This window comes from Squalius cephalus (assembly GCF_949319135.1).
Source record: "Squalius cephalus genome assembly, chromosome: 2".
In the NCBI taxonomy this organism is placed as follows: domain Eukaryota; kingdom Metazoa; phylum Chordata; class Actinopteri; order Cypriniformes; family Leuciscidae; genus Squalius; species Squalius cephalus.
Genome location: NC_137123.1, coordinates 29,749,199 through 29,770,829, shown reverse-complemented (window position 1 = coordinate 29,770,829; position 21,631 = coordinate 29,749,199). Strand labels below are relative to the sequence as shown.

The 21,631-nt window shown below is 38.0% G+C and overlaps 1 protein-coding gene across 1 annotated transcript in view; it reads right to left on the bottom strand.

Annotated features, from left to right (window-relative positions):
- The window catches only part of frem3 (Fras1 related extracellular matrix 3), a 34,505-nt gene extending 13,909 nt beyond the window's left edge, over positions 1 to 20,596 (bottom strand). Inside the window, exons 1-6 of the mRNA XM_079854161.1 lie at positions 15,460 to 20,596; positions 15,257 to 15,346; positions 3,328 to 3,474; positions 2,580 to 2,810; positions 2,177 to 2,302; positions 1,118 to 1,369 (exon numbers count right to left, since the gene is read on the bottom strand). Coding sequence (XP_079710287.1) covers positions 1,118 to 1,369; positions 2,177 to 2,302; positions 2,580 to 2,810; positions 3,328 to 3,474; positions 15,257 to 15,346; positions 15,460 to 20,488 — 5,875 coding nt within the window. The 5' untranslated portion in view covers positions 20,489 to 20,596. The remainder of the gene's footprint in view (positions 1 to 1,117; positions 1,370 to 2,176; positions 2,303 to 2,579; positions 2,811 to 3,327; positions 3,475 to 15,256; positions 15,347 to 15,459) is intronic.
- Between the last annotated feature and the right edge of the window lie 1,035 nt (positions 20,597 to 21,631).

Here is a 21,631-nt window from a genome sequence, read left to right as displayed (position 1 = left end):
GTCTAGGCATGTACATACATTATTTACACATAAATATCTTTTGAGGTAATATTCTAAATTGTGAAGGGTGGGATTGCAGTTGGTGGAAGTGTTTACAACTATTAGACTGTTTTTATGAGTAAGGAAAAACACTCTGAGGATGATATTTACTGAAAATTAAGAAATGAAACAATATTTAAGATATTCATTTTAAGTTGAATAATTTCAAACTGAAGCCTGTGCTTTGAAAGGCAAATTCCTGGATGAATCTTTGAACGTAATGAATTCACAGATGGCAAACTATGCTCTTGTTTGGACTATGTTCCTTTTAAGTAATGCACACAAATCCTAAATCCTTGGACAGGATGTTCACAAAGCTCTTTCAGTGCCCTCACTGAGGTTTATGGGCCATTACAAAGGTCATAGGGGCCTCAATTGTGCTCTCTCAACTTGTTTTGGGTTATCGTGTTACCATGCTGCCAAGGACAACAGTGGTATGACCACAAAGTAAAGATGGATCGTTCTGTGGCTACCTATCCTTTCAAAGTGTGAATAATAAAAAATAACATCTGTAAAGAAAGAACAGGTGAGGCATGTCAGTATAACCACAGAAAATGGAGGAGATAGTTTTTTCTTTATGAGGATGAGGATGTAATTTTTGAAATAATGTCATGAAAGGGTTTGTGGTTTAGAGAAAATGCACAGAATATAGTTGGTCTGACTATAGTTGGACTACTATACGCATATTTATAGGCTCAAAACTATATTAAAAACACTTTTTGAACATAAGAAAATGACAGTAACACTTTAAGTAGCACTTTATTTTACAGTCCTGTTTCCCATGTACATACTATGTATTATAGTAATTACAATAACTGAGTAATAACTAGGTACTACTAACCCCGAACTTATCCCTAAACCTAACCTTAACCCATGCAGTTACCTTATATTACCCAGTACTTTCGTAGGTAAGTACTCTTTAAGTACACATGAGTGCACGTATTGTGAAATAAAGTGCGACCAAAAATTATATTTCAAATAGATGCTGATCTTTTGAACTTTCTATTCATCAAAGAATCCTGAAAGAATTTATATATGAGAACAGTATTTATTCAGATGTTGTTTCTTGTCAACTCACCATCATCACTATCGGGCAAGATGACCACTGTGGTGTTTGGGAACTTGGCTCCCACTTGGCCACCCATGGGCATACTGAGGGACACATTGAATCTCTCCTCTTCCTCATAGAGGGAGTCGTCAATAATTATGATGCGACACGACTTCTCCCGCTCATCTTTATCAAAGCGCAGAACACTGGTGTGGTCCTGGGGTCTTGTGATATAGTCTGAATAGGAAAGCACGGTGCTGGGGGTGGTTCCGGTTGCACTGCCTGTATAGAAGGATTTCTTGTTTTTTTTATACAAACAGACTTTCAAGTTCTACAGATGTACAGCTGAAGTAAGGTCATGTAAGGTTCTCAGTTGTAATAGGTTATGAGTCATAAACTAAAATAATGTCACGCAATATTCAAATAATCGTGTAATTAGATATCTGTATGATTACTATTATCTCATAACATTATACAGAAATAGTTAAAGGGATGGTTCGGAGTAAAATCAACCTAGGGTCCTTTGCACCATGATCTCGAGCCAAACACCCCCCCCATAAGCTTTTTTTCCCTTGATCGAACATTATTAAAGTTAGAGCTTATTTAGAGATATAAGCCGAATGGCTTAGTGCAGGCGCTAATGGATCCAAGGTTGTATCTCGTAAATTATCCCACTAATAATGCCCAGAATGGTACCAAACTTCTACAGTTGTACAAATAGGTTCTGTACTCATAAAATGAGACATTGGAAAGTTTGTAAGTTCATCAGGAGTTTATTTAAATAACACTTGCCTGATGGCTCATGCTACAGCTAACCCGGACGTCGAGCTCACTTCCGTGATTTGGGAAAAGCCTGTAAAAGTCCTGGCAGAAAGCGATGCATAAGGATGTAGATCCATTAGCGCCTGCACTAAGCCAGTCGGCTGATATCTCTAAATAAGCTCTAACTTCAATAATGTTCGACCAAGGGAAAAAAGGCTTCTGGGGGGTGTTTGGCTTGAAGTCGTGGTGCAAAGGACCCTAGGTTGATTTTACTCCGAACCATCCCTTTAATATTGTGATTAGAAAACTAGGTTTCATTAATCTTACCTTGTTGTGTGTAACAAATAACCATTAGTTCCTGGCTGACGTCTCCTGATCTGCGGACCGGGACTACTAGTTCTCCTATATCCTCTTCAATACGATATTCTGCTTGAGGGAAGAACACTGTGGACTCTGAAAAGAGATACATTTCAATGCTTAAATTTGGACATATATAATTATAGGATATATATTTATTTACAGTAAATATTAATATAAGCCTAAGTAGCCAAAAGTAAATGAACATGACCACGTTTTTGCTTGTCCATTTAATTTCAAAACCATTGGCATTAATAGGAAGTTGTTCCTCCCTATGCCATTGTGGTGCACACACTCTGAAAGCAATTATATAGATATATGTGTTTTACACTATATGGACAAAGTAGGAAATCATTAGGCATTGCATAATTACCATCACCAGGATCCACAATCTCCACAGTGGCTGTATCAGGGTATTCAAGAACAGCCATCACTGGCTCTGAGAGCTGGATTTCAAACATCTCTGAAGTTTCAAACTCTTGGTCGGTAAATATCTTCACCCTCCAGGTGGCGGATGTTTGACCAGGGTTAAACTGGACCTGTTTCTGAGATTTTCCACGGAAGTCTTTGTCCTGTTTTGCTGTGCCGTCCTTGGTGGCAATGCCTTTGAAATACAAAAACATTCTTTGGAGATCTTAAAATATAAAAGTCTCTCAAATTGAGTAAATTGTTTGAGATGCGGTTATTGACTATAGCTGTGAGAAGTTTAAGATGTCTGTTGACTACTTAATAACCATTTTAAAGAACCGTAAAAGGCTATGGTACAATTTAAGACATTATAAGTCACAGTTAAAGGGCTGTGAAAATACCAAACACAGAGGGACCAACTTGTAACAGCTGCAAATAAACATTGTGTATCTCTAAATATATGCAAGCATGACAATGAAGCAGGGTCTGTTTGTTTTTTTATTAGGATTCCAGTATTTAATGAACTGTATTTTTATCTCCACAAAATAAGTCTTGGTCACAAACGATTATGTACTGAACATTTTGTTTGCAAACAAATTAAACCTTTATTGTTTTTTAACATATTAAATATATATAACATATATTTTAAATGTATTAATTTAGCACATATTTTGAATTAACTGGGAAACTCCTTCACTTTGATAAATACTTACTGACAAATGATGTCTCTCCCAAGTATCCCCGGCGTTTGAGGGTGACTTCCAGAAACTTTGCATCCTCATCCACAATATAATATTCCCTTTCCAGGGATATCCAGGCCCAATTCAGACGGAACGGCTGTGGCTTCAATTTGTTGCCACCTTTTTAAAACAGAGAAAAGCACAATGAATTGAATTTGATGAAGCACAATGAAAAAAGACAAAGTGTATATTTGATCTCCTTGAGACACACAATTCAATCGTTTTCTAATGATTTCATCTAGTTCAAGTTCAGAATGTAGAAAGAAAGAAGGGTCAAAATGTGCGCAATTTGATCCTGAGTCCTGCTTTTAGATGTCCTTGGGGTGGTTTTGTTTTCTATTGACACTCAACACCCTTTTTTGTCTTTCCTTCATTACTACTGTAAAATTAAGACACAATATATGTTCACACGGTTTTCTTCTTTTACTACTTTTATTGGTAAATGAATGAGGTTCAAGAGAAGTGAGTCCAACCAGGTGTCAGGTTAGTGCTGAAGCCCAATGATAGTGTTAAAGAAAGCAGTTGTGGAATATTGTAGTTGGTGCAGATAAACACAAACGATGGAGAGTTTTCTTACCACTTCAATCACTAGCCATGAATACTGTAGAAGGGACAATAAAGAAGATCTGACCTTTTGTCTCCAAGACTTATATGTGCTGCACTTACTTACATACAATATGTGCTCCATATCGCTGTGGAGTACTTGGTTTTAACGTTACTGTCGTAAATACCACTCACACAGAGCCGTTTGTTTTCTTCATCAACTCTGACATGATTCACGTCTGAAATGTGTGCTAGTGTCTTCCATAGAGGCTGCTTCATATGTTGTTGATGTATGTGACATTGTGCCGTAAAGCAAGGTGTGATTCTCGCGAGATTTGGTGGGGCGCCACCTCTCAAACTTGCATTGCTGGTTTTGCCAGCGGCTCCCCCCCCAGATTCATCCCCCCCAGCTTTGCTATCGGGATGATTCGCCCTATTACGAGTTCGTTTACCATCAAAATGATTTTGAAGCTGTTATATTAAGGTACAAATCTTACAAAGTGTGCCTTTAACTTTTCTTTTCTATAGAGCTATAACCTTAAATATATTGTATATTTCAGCATTATTCTAGCACTCTTTCATCAAATAATACATACCCCAGTGACTAATTATCATTTTGAGTAATCAGATTAAAGTATAATCGGATTAGACTCTCTCCATGGACTAAATGAGTTAAGCAGAGAAGAGATATAATCCTGAATCTTGACTGACTGAAGTAGGATAAAGAACTGTAATGACTTAGAAAGGATCCTCAATCCTATCTTGCCATAATCCATGCTACCCCGTGACTTTGATTATCCCTAAAGAGAAAGGGGATGTTACATTCTTTTACACTATTTCTTGGTACAAGCTGTTCTGATTTTCTATAGCTGGCATTTGTTTTACTAAATCATTTCTGAGTCATTGATGATATTGCTTTAGATGACAAAAACTTGTAAGCAATTTTAACAAAATTGCAATTTTAAATGTGGAACCAACCTGAAAGTGAAACACTATTTCTGGCAGTTTGTGTGCAAAACATGACTCAGTTCATAGGTATTGCTCTCTGTTTTGTAGTTTTTACACACCCTGCTGAACACATGAGTTGCTCTTTTGATGTGAGCATATGCAGAAACAATATTGCAGTTCAAATATGTGCAGTATGCAATATGTGTAAAAAACAACAACAACAAAAAAAAAAAAACAGTAGTTTGAAGTGTTGGAAATAGAAGTTATGTTGTGAGATTGATTTACGGTAATATTCAATGAAACCGAATCATCATGTTGCCAATTGGCCATCATCTTTACAACCCTCCTCAGTTTAGGAAACGGCGCAGCCTGACATGACAGCATTGGCCTTGACCAAGCTCAAGTGTCTGACAGCTCTGCCTAAAAATACAGAACTCATTTATCATATTTATCTTTGCCCTAGATTGCTGAAGGGCCGTTAAAAACATTAAAACTGATTGACAGAGAAGATGTAAGGGAGCCTTTACAAATTAGATGTTTTATCTCTTGTTAAGCTTTCACAGGAGTGTGAATACTGTGCATATCTCATGAACATTACTAATGCACAAATTAGAAAGTAGCTGAGCTTATTAACACATTAAAAACAAGCTGATTTATTAAAGCTTGTTTTAAGCTGTATTAAAGGCACAATGCAAAGAAAATGAAGCATGTATCAAAGGCTTAATGGAAGGTGAACCATATCGTAGCTCAGCCAAGTGCCTTTTTCTTTAGGAGACAATTTTCTCAGGCACACTGCCCAGTTTGAGTATGAGCTGATATTGAGCTTAGTGAGGCTATATCAGAGGATTATCAAATGGACAACATGCAGACAGAAGGCTCTCTTTCAGTTAAAAACCCAGCAGTCACCTGTGAGACGCAGGACCCTGTGACGTTTCTCTGGGCCTGGATAAGGGCACTTTGTCTACAAGATTATGGAAAATAGTTCCACTTGCAGTGGAGACAATGTCTCTCTATTCAACAAATTCTGTGCGCAAAATAATTTAGCATGATTATTCTGTAAAAATGTATAGGAACAATTAAATGCATAAAAGCATCAAAAAGACAATCATAAGGTACAATACTTGGTCATAATTTTTTTTAAATCAAGAATGTAATTTGTCATTGTATTAAAGCCATACTGACATCTGTTTTTCCTATCCTCTATTAGAGTAATGTTATTGTTATTTTTTAATTCAATTAATTTTGTGTAGCACATTTCACAATAAATATCATTCCAAAGCAGTTTTGCTGAGAATATTGCTTTACAGTGAACAAGGTGACAGTAGTGAAGAGAAACCTAGTGAACTGCCTATGTAGTTAACTTTGAACAGACCCTTTATAACCCCTTTATAACTGGGCAGTCTAAAGAAATGCATTTACAACTGATGTTTCGATCCATTAGCACAAATGTACTGTTATTTCCAAAGTGAATTTAGCTGTTCGAGTTGACAGTCATCTGAGGAGATTTCCTAAATAGTTTTAATGCTATGTTTGGAAGGCAGGTGCTGTTTAACAGTGATCGTGGGGGCCACCTCAGTTTTCTGACTTTGCACTTTTTCTTCTCTTTCTCACACCATTTCTCAGTGCTTTTTAGATTCCAAGAGAGGGAACTGACAGCTGTATCCTCACTCCCTGCACTTATCCCCTCCCTTGTTCTCCCCTTTTGTCAACTTTTATCTGTGCATGGGAGCAACAACTGAGGCGGACAGCAGGCACTGTCTGGGTGGCCCAAACCCACTGTCATGGTTCTTACTGCTTCTTTCTACACTCTAGGGGGATTTGTGTCTACAATGAACAAACAACACAAAAGTTTCTCCCTGTGAAAGCAGAATGTTTTCTCATGAGTGTTTCAGACAGTTTTCTCAGAATGTTGTTTTTAGTTCACTATAAGTCATGAGAATCTGAGCAGTGCAATAGCAGTTTTGTGGTGTTGCGAAGCATTTAATTTAAGGGTTTCTGTTGTAAGCTGGAGTGGGAGTAAAGCCCAGTAAAGATCAGCATCAGTGAGTGGTGCTAACTCATTGAATAGGTTCAGGCGTCACAGGGGGATGTCTGAAGCTCTGGAGGTATTTATGACTGCAATAATATATAAAAAGAAAGCAGGGCTAAGTAATGGTTACGTTCTCACTCATTCAAGTCACCCTAGCCTTATAGCTTTTGAAAAAACGTATTCCTGACTTTTACATAAACTAACATTTACATTTCCAGCCGTAATTATGTCTTTGTTTCTGGCTGGCAGTAATAATTCCCCAAGGAATGAATGACTTTGTTGCTATTATTCGTAAGAATACAACTTAAAGTCCCCCTGTAGTCAACAATTTTATCCCTTAAAACTAACCTTTGATCACTACCAAAATTAAATATTTAACAGTTTTTTTCCTGTGAAAATAAATTTCATAATCTTCATGCCTTAAAATAGTTAGAATTTAACCCTTGCTTCATTTAGTATATGTGGATCTTAGTATAAATTAGTCCCCGCCTCCACTCAATCACACGAGCTCATAATACTTGATCCACTCAGTCAACTTTACTGTAGTAAACGTTACACAATGGCAAGTGGAAATTCAGCCATATATGTTTGAACCAGAAACTGATTCAGAATTAGAAGTGGAAGAGCAAATTACACTGGCTCGTCAGTGTATCAGAATGGTAACACGTTTTATGTATTGATCTCTACGTCAGACACAAAACGGTAATTATTATGATTAGCCATTGGCTTGACTATGTTATCAAACAGCTAATAATGTGTTACTAATGTTACACAAACCATGTTCCAGTTTGCCATTTCAGAGTCAGACAGCTGCCTTCTAAAAATCAGCATCCTTGGAAACTCTTTGAACAACTTAGAACGTCGGTGAAGAAAGTAATTTAATTCATTATAACATCATAATATGCATCATACTCATAATTCACTCGCTATATTATAAAATGTGCCCCAATTTTTTCATATCAACAGAAACATATACCGGGTATGAGCTGATAGTTAATGATATGCTAAAGTCCGCTGGCACATTGACGTGATTGATTATAAGGTAGTTTGTGACGAATTACCAAATGTCTTTGGTAAACTGCAGTTTTAAGGAGAAAATACTCAGCAATAGTGTTGACTTATGAATTTGCAAATGGTTTGCATTAAAGCATATTAAAAACCCTGCATAGACATATAAACAACATTAAAAACTTGATTTTCACCACAGGGGGTCTTTAACAATTTTTGCTTGTAAAAAGTCTCGTGTTGCATACATCAACATGGTGGTAAGTGTAGAGTTTGATAGTTCTGATAGATCTTTACCTCAGTGCCACAGGTCAATAGAATAGGCTACCGTAGTTACAGAGAGCCTCGGGCATGGGAGGATATCAACATTCACTGCTAGAAGCATATTGCAAGACTAAACTGGCTTATATCTATATCCTTTTATATTCATCAGAACTTCTAGGGCCATGTTAAGTATCCTAAACATGAAATGCATTACCATGCTTCAGATTAGACCCAAAATTATCTGACTTCACGAGGCAACATGAAGTCATATTCAAATATGGGTCAGATCTTTCTGACCTGAGAAGCTTAAGCCATTTCCTCTGCATCTAATAATGGCATCTCACAAACACCAAGCTTGGAAGTCTATGTTAGGCGTCTCATGTAATTCCAGGCATTCCACTGGGGGAATATTTGACAACTGGACACTGGCAGGTACTGTACTTGTCCACGTGACATTTGCAAAAGCCAGGCACCTGATCCCCAAACTGCAGGGTGATGAATTATGGCATGGCAGACCAGCCACATCTCTTTTGACACCAGTCACCTAAGTTGTCTGTGGTAGGCAGAAGGAGATATATCAAGAGAAAGTGCTCTTTAAAGGAAAAGGCCCCATAGGGTGATCTTAAGGCTCAGATCACAGGAAGCACTCTGCCATCTGTAAGAGATAAGAATAACCCCAGAACCATACATCATATCCTCTAGCACTCTCACAAAATATCGTAAATCTGAGAGTTGCAGTGACGATGTGGGTCTTGTGTTTAGTGTGTTTGTGAAAGCCACTGGCACCATAGAGCAGTTAATCTTTTGTGTGTTTACATGTCTGACACACAGATTAGGTGCAGACGACTATGATGAAAAAGAAACCTCCAAACTTGAGAAAGTTTTTGTAAATCTCTAAGATACAGCTTTCTTCAGATTTACATTAGACTTGTCTAATGTTAAAATTGTCTATGGCTCTATTCTAAAACCTTGTGAGCTATAGTACCTTACTGTCTACTGCCAACATAGGCAGTTTCCTTCTAAGGCAGCATCCTAACTGAAAGATAACTTTGTATGACACTGTTTTGGAACGTTAAACAGGCATTCATTTGCACAGGAAACAACAGTAGACTCACAATTGATTTCAGTCTAGTTTTGGTGTTAGCATGTTGCTAAACTAATGTGATACTCTAAAAAGCATAAAAATATACCACACAATATTGAGGCAAATTTAGTACAAAATCTATTTGTTTTCATGTTGAAAGCAGTTATATCATTTTTCCGCCCTCTTTGATTATTATTAGGGATGCACCGATACCCCTTTTTCCAGAATGAGAACGATTCCAATACTCCCATTTTTGGTACTCGCCGATACCAATACCAAATACCGATACCTGTATTTTCACTGCATTTCTAATTTTTAAATGTATTAGAAGATAAACCAAAATAATATAAATCAAATTAGTTGACTTAATTTGTTCATCAAATATATATTTCCTTCAGCTGTTACATGCTTAATTAAGCCTGCTAAAATGCATTGTATGAGCTTCTGTTACTTTCACTGTTCATTCTATTGCTCTATCATATTTTATCTAAAATGATCTAACATCTAACATCACATAGTTAGAGCAGCTCCAGAAGGGCTCAGTGCTGAGGATTCTGTCAGTGGTACAAATGTTTAGACACCAGTGAAATATCAATTCTTTATTACAATTTTGATACTACAAAAACTACCAGCCTAATTAATGTGAATTTATAAAACGGTTAGTTCCAATCCTTGATTCTGATTGGTCAATAGCTGTGCTTTATTCACGATAAAACACGGCTATGACCGCTTCACCCAACGGTTCTATTTATCACTGCCCCCTTAGCAACACCCTTAGCAACCACACGTATCGACATAAACATAGAAAAAAACGTAAGAATTAAAAAGGCTAAAATGTTTAAAGTAAATTTCGATTTAGGCTACTAGGTGGCATGACGATGGATGAGTGGTTTGAGGAACAATTTGGAGAGACTTCTACAAATATGAACCGTCATGCTGAAGTGCTGAAATGTAACATTGATACATTCGAGAAGACTCGTAATGAAAAAAATACCGTGCAGCAAACCCAATGGGAAATGCTTCGGTGACTGGTGTAGTGAAAAGTGTTGCAGCATTGATTTTAAACAAATCACCAAGACGGAACTCAACGCACTTCTCCGTGACTCCTACGGAACTGTCTGAAGCTCCAAAGGCGAAAAATATGGGATCAGTAGCTATGTAGCGATACGTGCGGGTCTGAACAGATTCCTGAATGATCCACCTTTGAGTTTGTCCTGGTGTCTGATGAGAGACAGCGAATTCATCTCATCCAATAATGTTTTCGTTGGAGGCGCCGATTGAAATGAGACAAATATTTAATCCGTGCACAATAAACGGAGATGTTCAAACAAATTTAAATAAACAACAATAAAAAAAGTATCTCGTTAGGCAGCATTTTAGCGACTAAATTAATAACATTAATAAAATAGATTAAAGACCTACATGTAACTGTTATCTATCAAAATATGTGCCCTTGTGTTTTTATTTAGGCTATGTAAATATTTAGTTTAGTGCAGAGAGAAAATAACGGAATAAACAAAAAATAAACGTTTTCTCATGCTGAGAGATAAGCTATGCCTATTTGTGAAGAAATTTCACAAATATTGTGTTGTAAAAAATAAAAAGAATGAGACAAAGTTTGAGAACGGTTTGTTGTTTTTATTTGAGCTTTCATGCATACCTATTACACATTGGAACATTGTTGTTCACGGTCAGGGACTATTTTTTTCTAGCGGAAGGAATGCTTTTATTGATTTAACTTCATGAAAGTTGCACTAATACATTTTTTTTTTTACTTTAATATTGTGTGGTAACCGTTTTATAAAAGCAATAAGGTACTCGAGGCAAGTGCTGTATCGTGAATAAGTAACGGCTGAAGGGGTTGCGAGCACTCCGCTTCGCGTCGTGCCTAACAACGTCCTTCAGCCGTTACTTAAAACATTACGTAATAAATAAACGTAATAAAATAAGAACAAATAATCAAATTACACATATATAGCACAAATAAATGCAATAGAACAAAGAAACGCTACAAATGAAGTAAACAGTGTTTTTAGAGTTTTTCGGGTATCGAACAGGTAGAATCAAATGTGAAAAAACATTGCATATTCTTTACTGTATAAATTAAATATAGATGGACATTTTTGTAAAGTTGAAAAGGGTAGCTATTCTTGACTATTTAGTCAAGAGCAGTGAGTAATTTATTTGTCCATTGTTTGATTAACATTAAAACAGCAGCAGGTTAAACTGCTGCCCCTTTTAGACCGAATGCACGGACCCCATTTGAATATACTGTCTACTGTTTCACTTGAGATATAACCGACTTTGTTTACTGGGATACTTGCCAAGACGGGCGTTTTTACATAAACTTGTGTGAATTTGTTCGTACAAGCGCAAGACGCGCTCTCTCTCTCTCTCTCTCTCTCTCTCTCTCTCTCTCTCTCTCTCTCTCTCTCTCTCTCTCTCTCTCTCTCTCTCTCGTCAGTGAACGTTAATAAGCTACATGCCTCGTTTTACTTTCTTTGCCATTGACATCCGACTGAACTACAAACTTTACACTGACGTCTGTGAAAAAGGGATGCGCTCGACCAGCTCGTACGCGTCTGTGCCGCTGCGCACTTAATCCACTGCGCGTTTTTCTTTTATCAGCTCGCACACCACAGCTAGGCGTTACTAAATTTCATTTAATATTCCACTAATAAGATACATTTACTTCATAGACAGCCTTCTTTTTTATCCCCATTGTACCCTCTGTTGTCAGTGTTTCTTTGTCTGGACACAAACACTGTTTACACGCTGCCTGAGCATTTTTACGAGTATGAGTACATGAGCTCAGTATCGGGCCGATACTGGTATCGGTGCATCCCTAATTATTATAATTCTTTTACAAAGCGTTTTGCAGAACAGATACATGCGATGCCTCCTTTTTTGAAGGCATGTTTTGGAACAATCTCCAGAGAGCGCCTATGATGCCTCAAAAGTTCACAAGGTTTAAGCTCCCTGGCTTTTCACAAATTATTTATTTTTTTTTAAATAAAATTGTTGGAAGAAAATCCAAACCCAACCTAGCAGTATGATATTTTACATCTCAAAAGATGAATTAGGCAAGGGGAAGCCCCAAGGTTTTCAGCATATCTTGTGATGGCTTTGAGTTTCAGCCTGGCTTAGAGGGATCTTTGAAAGGAGATCTGTTAGCAGATCAAGGCTCCTTGACACACACACACACCCCTGACTGCAATGACTTCTACACTTACACCGGGTCAGTGTAGCTGGAGCCACAAATCTGGAGGAAATGCATTCCACCATCTAACAAATGATCATATAACATTGCTTTGGATATGATTTATGTCCCTAATACGAACAGCTTAAATTCTGTAATGAAACCTAAGCTTGTATTTTATAAAAGTATTATGTGAATGCTGACAGCAAATGGAAGTTACATTATAACGAAAAATGTCATGATCTGCAACTTGCCAATAATTAAACAAAGCCTGGTGAATTAGAAGTGTAAATGCTCAATTGAAACCTGTAGGCAGTTTAAACTTTATTCTGATAATTTTAGACTTACAAAGCAAGTAAGAAACAATACAAAACTGAATAATCAAATATAAAAATAAAACTGCATAGTCTTCATATTATTAAATGTACATTGTTTTATATTAAAGCTACAAAAGTTATTCAATCAACTATTGAGTGATTTTTCTCTTTTTCTCTTGTTGTTTGACTGACAGACAGCAGCAGGTATACTGTATTAGGCTGCTGCCACTTTATTACCTGATGCACTGATCCTATTCACATCCAATTTCTTTCCCAACTGTTTATATTCACTTAAGACATAACTGACTGTGTTTACGTGAATACTCGCCAAGACAGGCATTTTGACATAACTGTGTGTGTAGCTGAGTACAGAATATAACAGAATTCAGGATTGTGTGCTGTCTTAGAGGTGGTTTTCTGTGCATGTGCTTCGGGTCAGTTTTTTTCCACAGCTTATTGCACTTAATAACTCTTTTTAAGCAAGTTACACGTAAGTAACAGTCGCGTACCCAGTCTTTTTTCTGCTATATGCGTCAACCTAAAACGTTGACTTTTCATGACTTGTCTTAGTCTCATTAGAACTGATTATTTTTTTAAATAAAATGTAATCTCTGAAAAGTGCAACCTGTTTAAATTATTCAAACAAACAAACTAAAACCCCCAAAATATCACGTTTTGACTACATCTGAGAATTTGAAAGGGGAAAAAAGAATAATAAAAAAAAAAAAAAAAGATTAATTTTGAAATGACTATTATTGCTTTTACAGCATTGGGGTCTCTGAAACGCCAAACATAAAGAATATAAAGTCACCCTCTACCGAAGATGAGAGTTACTTTGAGAAATGTATATGTAAACACACCTACAACATGCTGTCTCAGTGTCCAGAGAGTATGTGAACCTGTTCCATTATTTTCTGTTAGCTATAGCTTATAGGAATTTTAGACTGTGTAATGTGGCAATTTGAGGTTTTTAAAATGTACACAAACAAACAAACAAACAAACAAACAGTTTCCTCCAAATAGTAATAATTCTTAATCCTGGCTTCTTTTGAATCTTTCTAAATGGTATTGTTTCTACCATCTTGGCTAGGCCTCTGACAGTGTGTATCTTTTCCTGGCTCTTATAGCAATGACTGCCTCCAGCTGAAATGCTGCCAAAAAGATGAAGTGCCAGCCCTGGTGCATGCTCCAGTTCCGACACAGCTAAAGAGCCATAAGTTAAACTACTAACAAGCAAATGTCTGCGACTTTTTAATTTACGATTAAGGAATTCACACAGATACACAAACTCATTTGTGCTGATCATATGAATTAAAATCGACAGTGAATTCAAATATAAGTAAAAAATAAAATTTTGGACAAAAAAACTGCAGCCTTATTTAAAGGTACATTGTGTAGTTTTTTTTTAAAGTATTTTGTTAGCTAAAATCAATGTCTTTATTCATAAATATGTCCTCATTGGTGTAAAATTACCTCTGCCAATGATCTGACTTATCCTCGTAAGCGAAGAATTTCTTATCTTTATTTACATTGGACGGTTAAGTCAAAGGAGACTTCCATGTCGTTCCGCCTTTTTGAAAAACTATAATAGCAGAGAGGGACTAAAAGCACTAGCCTACCTCAAAGCTTTTCAGTAATTGAAACACAGCTTTCATAGAAAGAGATGGCTGAGGACTCACAACTCACTTTCCAGATGAGTGTGTGTGTGTGTGTGTTCTCAGGTCAACGGCAGATAGAATGGACTGTGCTGTCATCATCTAAGTCAATGTTATGGTCTAAATTACAAGCTTTTTTTCATTGGTTGTGTAATTCATTATATAGGCAGCATAACAATAGAACATGTAGTTAAACTCGATGAAGTGCTATTGGAAGACATGTTGTCATAGCTTCTTGGTACATAACGGCTACCGTAGTTGCAACACGCATTTGAAAAAGTGAGGCGCTAGAGAGCACTATTTGTTTTAATGCAAAATATAATTGCTAGATGGGAGAAATTCCTACACAGTGTACCTTTAAAGTTACTGGGAATTACTTAGATACTCAGTCAAAAAAAAAAAAAAAAAAGAAGCTTGATCTGCACTCCAAGCACGTTAGTGTATTGCTATTATTTGCTGACCACCAAAGCTCTACTTGTCCAGGCTCATCCAAGTTGAAAAAAAGATTATTTGCTTAATCCTTTTTTTAAAGTGTTTCCTTTTTCATGTTTCTGTGTATATGTGTCATGCTGAGGGGGCATACAGTAGGATTTCCAAATCTCACAGTTAAACTCAGAAAGTTTTGAAAGCATTGAACCACCACATAGTTCCAATCTTTAACTATCACTGTACTATTAAAAAAAGTGTTTTGTTTACTTTTTATATTGACTGACAAAGAAATACTCTCCTAACCTAGAAAAGTCCCCTTCAGCAAAATTGATTTAAATAAGCACCTGAAAGCTTGGGAATTCCAAAAGCAGCTTTACTGACACATGACACTTTCAGTTAATGAGAGGGGCAAGGAAGAGACATTCTTACCATTGTCTTCCACTCTGAAGTAGAATATGTCACTTGTGGCATTGGACCCATCAAGAAGCACATAGCAAATCTTCATATCATCAATATCAGCTAATGACGAGAAATGAGAGTTGGAGAAGTAGGAGATTAATAAATCTTAAATAACAGTGACAGGTTTTGCATAAAATATTTAGGAAACAAAAAGGAAAATAAGTATAACTTACCCTGTGAGAAGGAATTGATGCTATCATTCCCCAAAGCAGAATTCATGATAAAGCCATGAAGAGGGGTCTCGGTTACAACATACTGAAGCACTTTGTTTGGGCTGTCTCTGTCCTCAGCCTTTAGAGCTTTGCTGGTAATCAAAAATCCAAGGTGCCCAGTATGAAGAACCCTAAGAGTGGGTGCTGCTTTGTTTACTATGATTTGAGGCACCCCATTGTCCACTGTGCTAATATGAATAGTCATCATCTGAGGCTTACGAGTTTCATATACAGTATCAGGGAAAACATAAAATTCTGTGTGAGTCCCATCAGTAACTGTGAAGGAGAAGCTGTCTTCATTCGTCTCTGTGCCATCATGCCTATAAGTAATACGGTTTTCATTTAGATCCTGCTTGGTGAATGATGTAATGACTTGTGTTCCATTGAACAGAAGCTGACCGTGAACTGGCACTTGAGTTACTACAAATCGCAGCAGGTTGTCTGGTGTGTCACGGTCCTCCACTGTCAGTTCAAATGGTGTGATCAGCTTGGTTTCTCCCTCCCCCAGCACAAGCTTGTTGATCGTCAAGACTGGCTTCTTGTTGTCGACATCTGTAATGGATACACGGAAGGTGCGGAAGACAGGGTTATAGCCATCTGTCACCTCAAACTCAAAGCTGTCCATCTTCACTTCATCGTCAGATGTATGGATGTAGTAGACCTTGTTTCCAGCTAACTGCAGCTGAGTGAAGGTGGAGATGGGCACCCCTGGGAGATCAGTACTTTCAAGATGGCCCCTGCTAGGAGCACGAGTAATACTGAAACTTAGATATTCATCTGGACTGTTGATGTCAGTTGTGCTGAGAAGGTCTGTGGTCAAGGTGACCTTACCTCCCTCTTTGAGTGTCACACCCTTGTTGATAACATCAGGGAAGACCATGTCCATGCTGCCAATATTAATGTAGAAGTACCGATCAATGAGAGGATTGATTCCATCAGTTACGTCAAACTTTAGCAGGTCACGGACACCCTCCTGCCCTGTGTGAACGTACTGGATCAACTGTTTGTCAAGTTCCTCTTGAGTGAAATTCATTCCAATACTAATGTTGCCAATTACAGCTCCATGTTTGGTAATTCTATGAAGGTAGCCTTGGCCAGGGCCATAACGGATAATGTAAGTAAGCTCTTTGTCCTCAGAATCCAGATCTGTGGCCTTCAGGACTCTGTTACTAATTACTTTGGTTTCTCCAATTTCTACTTCCAGGCCATCATTGATGGCCATCCTTGGGGTTTCATCATCAACAGGAATGACCATTATGATGACCTTCTCTTCAACAGTGTGCTTCCCATCAGTGAGTCGAATATCAAATCTGTCTTCCTTGGTTTCAGAGTCATCATGCTCATAAACAATATTGGAAGCCTCCTTGATCTGATCTAAGGTAAATGTCACCACTGGGACTGTCCCAGTGCTCAACTGCTGAACTATGTTTCCATGTTTTGGGTTTTTAAGTATTTCAAAAACTAATTCATCACTTGGGATATCTGCATCTGCAGCATTCAAAATAGGTGTGTCAATAACCAAACTCATCCCCTCCATGACAACAAACTCACGAATGAAAATCTCTGGCTTTTCGTCATTGGCTGGGATAATGACAATGGGGAAAAAGTGCCTTTCTGAAAAGTTAATGCCATCTGAGCAGCGGAAAGTAAATCTGTCCTCCACTGGCTCAACACCCTTATGAATGCTTTGGACATAATAGATGTGGCCTTGACCAACATCTTTAATGGTGAATGCAGTGATGGCAGTGCCTACTCTGGATTTTTCAGACCCAGGAGCTGGAGAAATGTTCTCCACATAGCCAGATGTGGACTGAACGATGATAGTACACAATATATCATCATTATCAGTGTCAATGTCCTCAGCTTGAATGTGCTCCAATGTGATAACATTTTTCTCACCCTCGACTACTACAAATTGGCCACCTACATTAACAATAGGTGGAATGCTGTCTACAGGAAGAATGGTGACTTGGACGCGGACCCCTTGAACTTTGTTGCCACCAACAACCCATTCATCTGACATGTCAGATATTGTGAGATTGAAAGAATCATGCTCTTTGATGGGGCCAATTTCACCACTAGTGTGAACATAGACGACCACGCCATTTATTATGTCTTGCTGGGTGAAGCGCTCAGCAGGAGCTCCATTCACCATTATTTCTCCTAGCTTAGGAGGCTCCTCAACTATGAAAGTCAGCATGAGGTCATCTGTGTCTTCATCACGACCCTGAATAACATTGCTGGTGATTTCTGTTGCACCATTCTCAAGTACATCAATGGACGTGCCTAACAAACCTGCCGGTAACATAATTTTTGGAGTTTCATCATCGACAGGCTTGATGCTGATTTTGACAACAATGGGGACTTCATGAAAGCCATCGCTAATGTCCAGCTTAATGACATCGTGAAGAGATTCTTCACCACTGTGGATGTAGGCCAGTCGGCTGTTTTCAATGTCCTCCAACACAAATGTTTCCCCATTAGACATGTCAATTCCTAAATATTGCAGCTGCCCAAACCTGGGAATCTGGGTCACTATAAATTTAATATTCTCATCCTCTGTGTCCTGGTCAGAGGCATCAAGTTCATTTTTGGTTATTATATAAGTATTTCGCTCCAGAACAGTGAAACCAGTATTAGTAATTACAGGGGGTTTGTTGTCAACAGGCTGTAAAAAGATTGTAAAAAGTCCATCAACAGAATTACTAGCAGTGTCCTCCACACTGAATGAAAACTGGACCACTTTTGGAGTAATACCGAGCTCTTGGTCTGGGGGTTTGTATGCCACTTTATGGTGGTTGACCTGAGCTTGTGTAAACTCACTGATTATGATGTCAGGGCTATCAGTCAGTACAATGGCGCCAAGAGGAACAGGGCTGTTTTCATCTGTGTCAGTAGGAGGTTTGACGATGGTGTATTTAAGATCCCTGTCATCACAGTCCAGATCTGTGTAACGTAGAAATTTCTTCTTAAAAAATGTCAGCTCATATTCTTTGACTGTCATGTGTAATGTGGTGCCAGAGTAAAGTTCTGGAGGAATGTCATCCACTGGGTGGATTTTAATTATGAACACATGCTCTCCTGATTGATTTGGTGGGTCATTGTCATCCTGGACTCTAAAGGCAAACTGGTCAATCACAGTGGTGGTACTATGAGGACCTTTGTGACGATAGAACAGCTTCCCATCCAGAATATCCTGCTGAAACCATTCTGTCACCACCTGTTCAAACATCTCATCTGTTGCACTAAATTTCCATGCAGATGGATCTGGAGGAGGCTCCACCTGTTTTATGAGCAGCTCACCAATTGCTGAGAATGGCTCTTCTAATGTGAATTTAATTGTTGAATCCTCAGAGTCAATATCAGTGGCACTCAGGATAAAGGGTGATATTTGCATCACTTCATTTTTAAAAAGCACAATACCAGTGTTTGCATTTATAATAGGGGGTTCATCATCAGTTGGAGCTATTGTGATGGGGAATAAAAACTCTACTTCATCACTTCCATCAGTCATTCTGAATATAATGTTGTCACTGTAAGTGTCGCTTCCATCGTGCTGGTACACAACAATGCCTGCATCTAGATCAGCTGTAGTAAAAAATTTTCGTTGAGACCCTAGCACAGTCAGCTCTCCATGTTTCAAGCCATCAATAACAGTAATCTTCACATCATCAAGATTATCTTCATCACTGATCTCTAAATTTTGTGAGCTGGATAGTGGTCTTGATTGACCCTCAAAAAGCAGCTGTCCTGTATTTTTGGTTACTACCGGAGCTAAAGTGTTCATTGGCTTCACAACAATCATGAATGCAAAAGGATCTGAAACAGTCCCATCAGTGTCAACAATTTCAAATTCAATCTGGAAAATTCTTTCTATGTCTGAATCCTCAGAGGGAGGCTTGTAAGCGATCTTAAGATCTTTAATATCTCTCTGATGGAAAGAAGTGATTGGCTGGTTTTGATCATCTGTACTGATAATATGGCCCTGCTGATAGCCCAAGGGAGATGTTATGTTAAATATTAATTCATCAGAATCTGATTCAATATCCTCAGCTGCCAGCATATCCAAAGTAATTGCTGTCATCACAAACTGGTCAATCTCCATCATCATCATAGATATAAAGCTAGGTTTTGGTGGTGTATTTTCATTACCCTCTTTAATTCTAACCATTATCTGGAAATGTTCTTGTTGAATAGTATTACCATCATTATCTTGTACTTCCACTAGCATTGGAATGTAGTCTCTGTTAGGAGAGTTGGTAGTTGCGGTGTGTTGATACTGAATTCCCTTCTTGACAAAATCATCGCAATTAATCATCTGTCCATTAACAGAGTTATCAGTAAGACCACCATACCTGGGAAGTTTGCCTGCACCAACCAGTGTGGTCACCTTGCATGTAGTGACACCATCTTCAAATGCAAACTCCAAAGTTTTTTTGTCAATTGGGTTGCTTAGCCCATTGAGCTTGTCCACAACCAGAGGCATGTTACGAGTGACAATCTCCAGTTGCTGAAAGACCACTTCTACTTCAAGAATCAGAGGAACCACCACTGTGTCTGTGTTGGAGTCATACCTCAGTTGTAGTTTAATGTGGTCTTTGCTTGGGCTCCGGGAACCAAAGTGAGTATATTTCACCTCTTCTGCACCAAAAGCACAGGGGAACTTCTTGGGTGTTAGCATTCCAGGTCTCTGAGCCAGTGGGTCATTGTCCAGAACTGTAATGTGACAGCGGTCTCCTGCGTGCACTTCAGTCACAAGGTCATTGATAGAATCCAGATAGATGGAGCGTCCAAAGGGAACTCTAATCCCATTGTTGGCTACCAAGATTGTTTCAATGGTAGGTCCAGGTCTCTGACTATGGCGGAAAGCTGTGTCGAAAGGATCTGCGTCCACTTTAGAGAGACAACATCCTAATGAAATAAAAATAAACAGGCACTTCAGAGGTGCTCCTGCTGCACTCATTCTTCCTCTTTGCAGACAACCAGCCATATCTACAGCAAGTTGCACTGCATGAACTTGCTAAAATAGATGCACTGCAGATTTAGGATGGTGCCCTTGATTTCTCAAGGCTTGGTTTTCACTGCTATGTATCCCCACTCTCTGTCCTTACACACAGTACAAGTGCAGCCAACCTACTGAAGCACTGCAGGTAATACTTAGGGAGATAGTGACAGCACAAAGCTCCACCCTCAGTCCAACCTCTCCCACGGCTAATTTAAGGCAGCACATTGGACAGCCCCCCAAAGTGTTGCATTCACTCTACCCCTCCCTCCCTCCCTTTTTCTCCTTCCTTACCCACTGAAAGCAAAAAAAGAAGTTCATATTAAGAACAGTAACATACATTTTCCTATAGAAATGAAAAGGAAAGAATAAAGACATAAACCAAGACAAGCATGTTCTGTTGTGAAATTCTGATGTCCATATTTATGTGGCCTCTGATTTGTGATATGTTTGACAAATACTTCAAGGAATAGAAATGGGTGTGGTTGCCCTAGAACTTTTTTTTTTCATGGTCTAAAAAATGGTCAGGGCATCTTATGTTTAACTTCTTAATTCATGAGAATGTATTCTTTAAAAGTATCCAATTAGTTTACCTTGCCAAACTAACTATAGATATAGCCATCAAGTAGTGACAGCGCCTTCTGTTGGAGTGGTAGGGACAAAATATTTAAATATTCAACATTTTTGGAATTTGGCATCTCATAAATTATATTAAAATATAAACAATATTAAATGTAATACATTCCCATAATTGATTTAAAATAATTATTTAAAAATAATTGCATTTGTGGTTCTGGCATACCCTACACAGCTTATAAATCTTATAATACCAATTATTATTATTATTATAATATTTTTTTTTTTCTGTGATTGGGTAGGTTTAGCGGTAGATTTAGGGTTAGTGGACAGAATATGCTGCTTGTACAGTATAAAATCATTATGTCTTTGGAATGTCCCCATAAAACATGAAAACTTGTGCGTGTGTGTGTTTGGTACTTTTTTTCTAATAACACTTTACAGTCAATAAATTCATTCTGTTTAGATGAAATTGTGTTTATTGAGTTACTGTACAATAGTTCACGTGCTTATAACTTGGGTGGGTGTCACTTCATGGGGCAGTTGAAAGGTCAA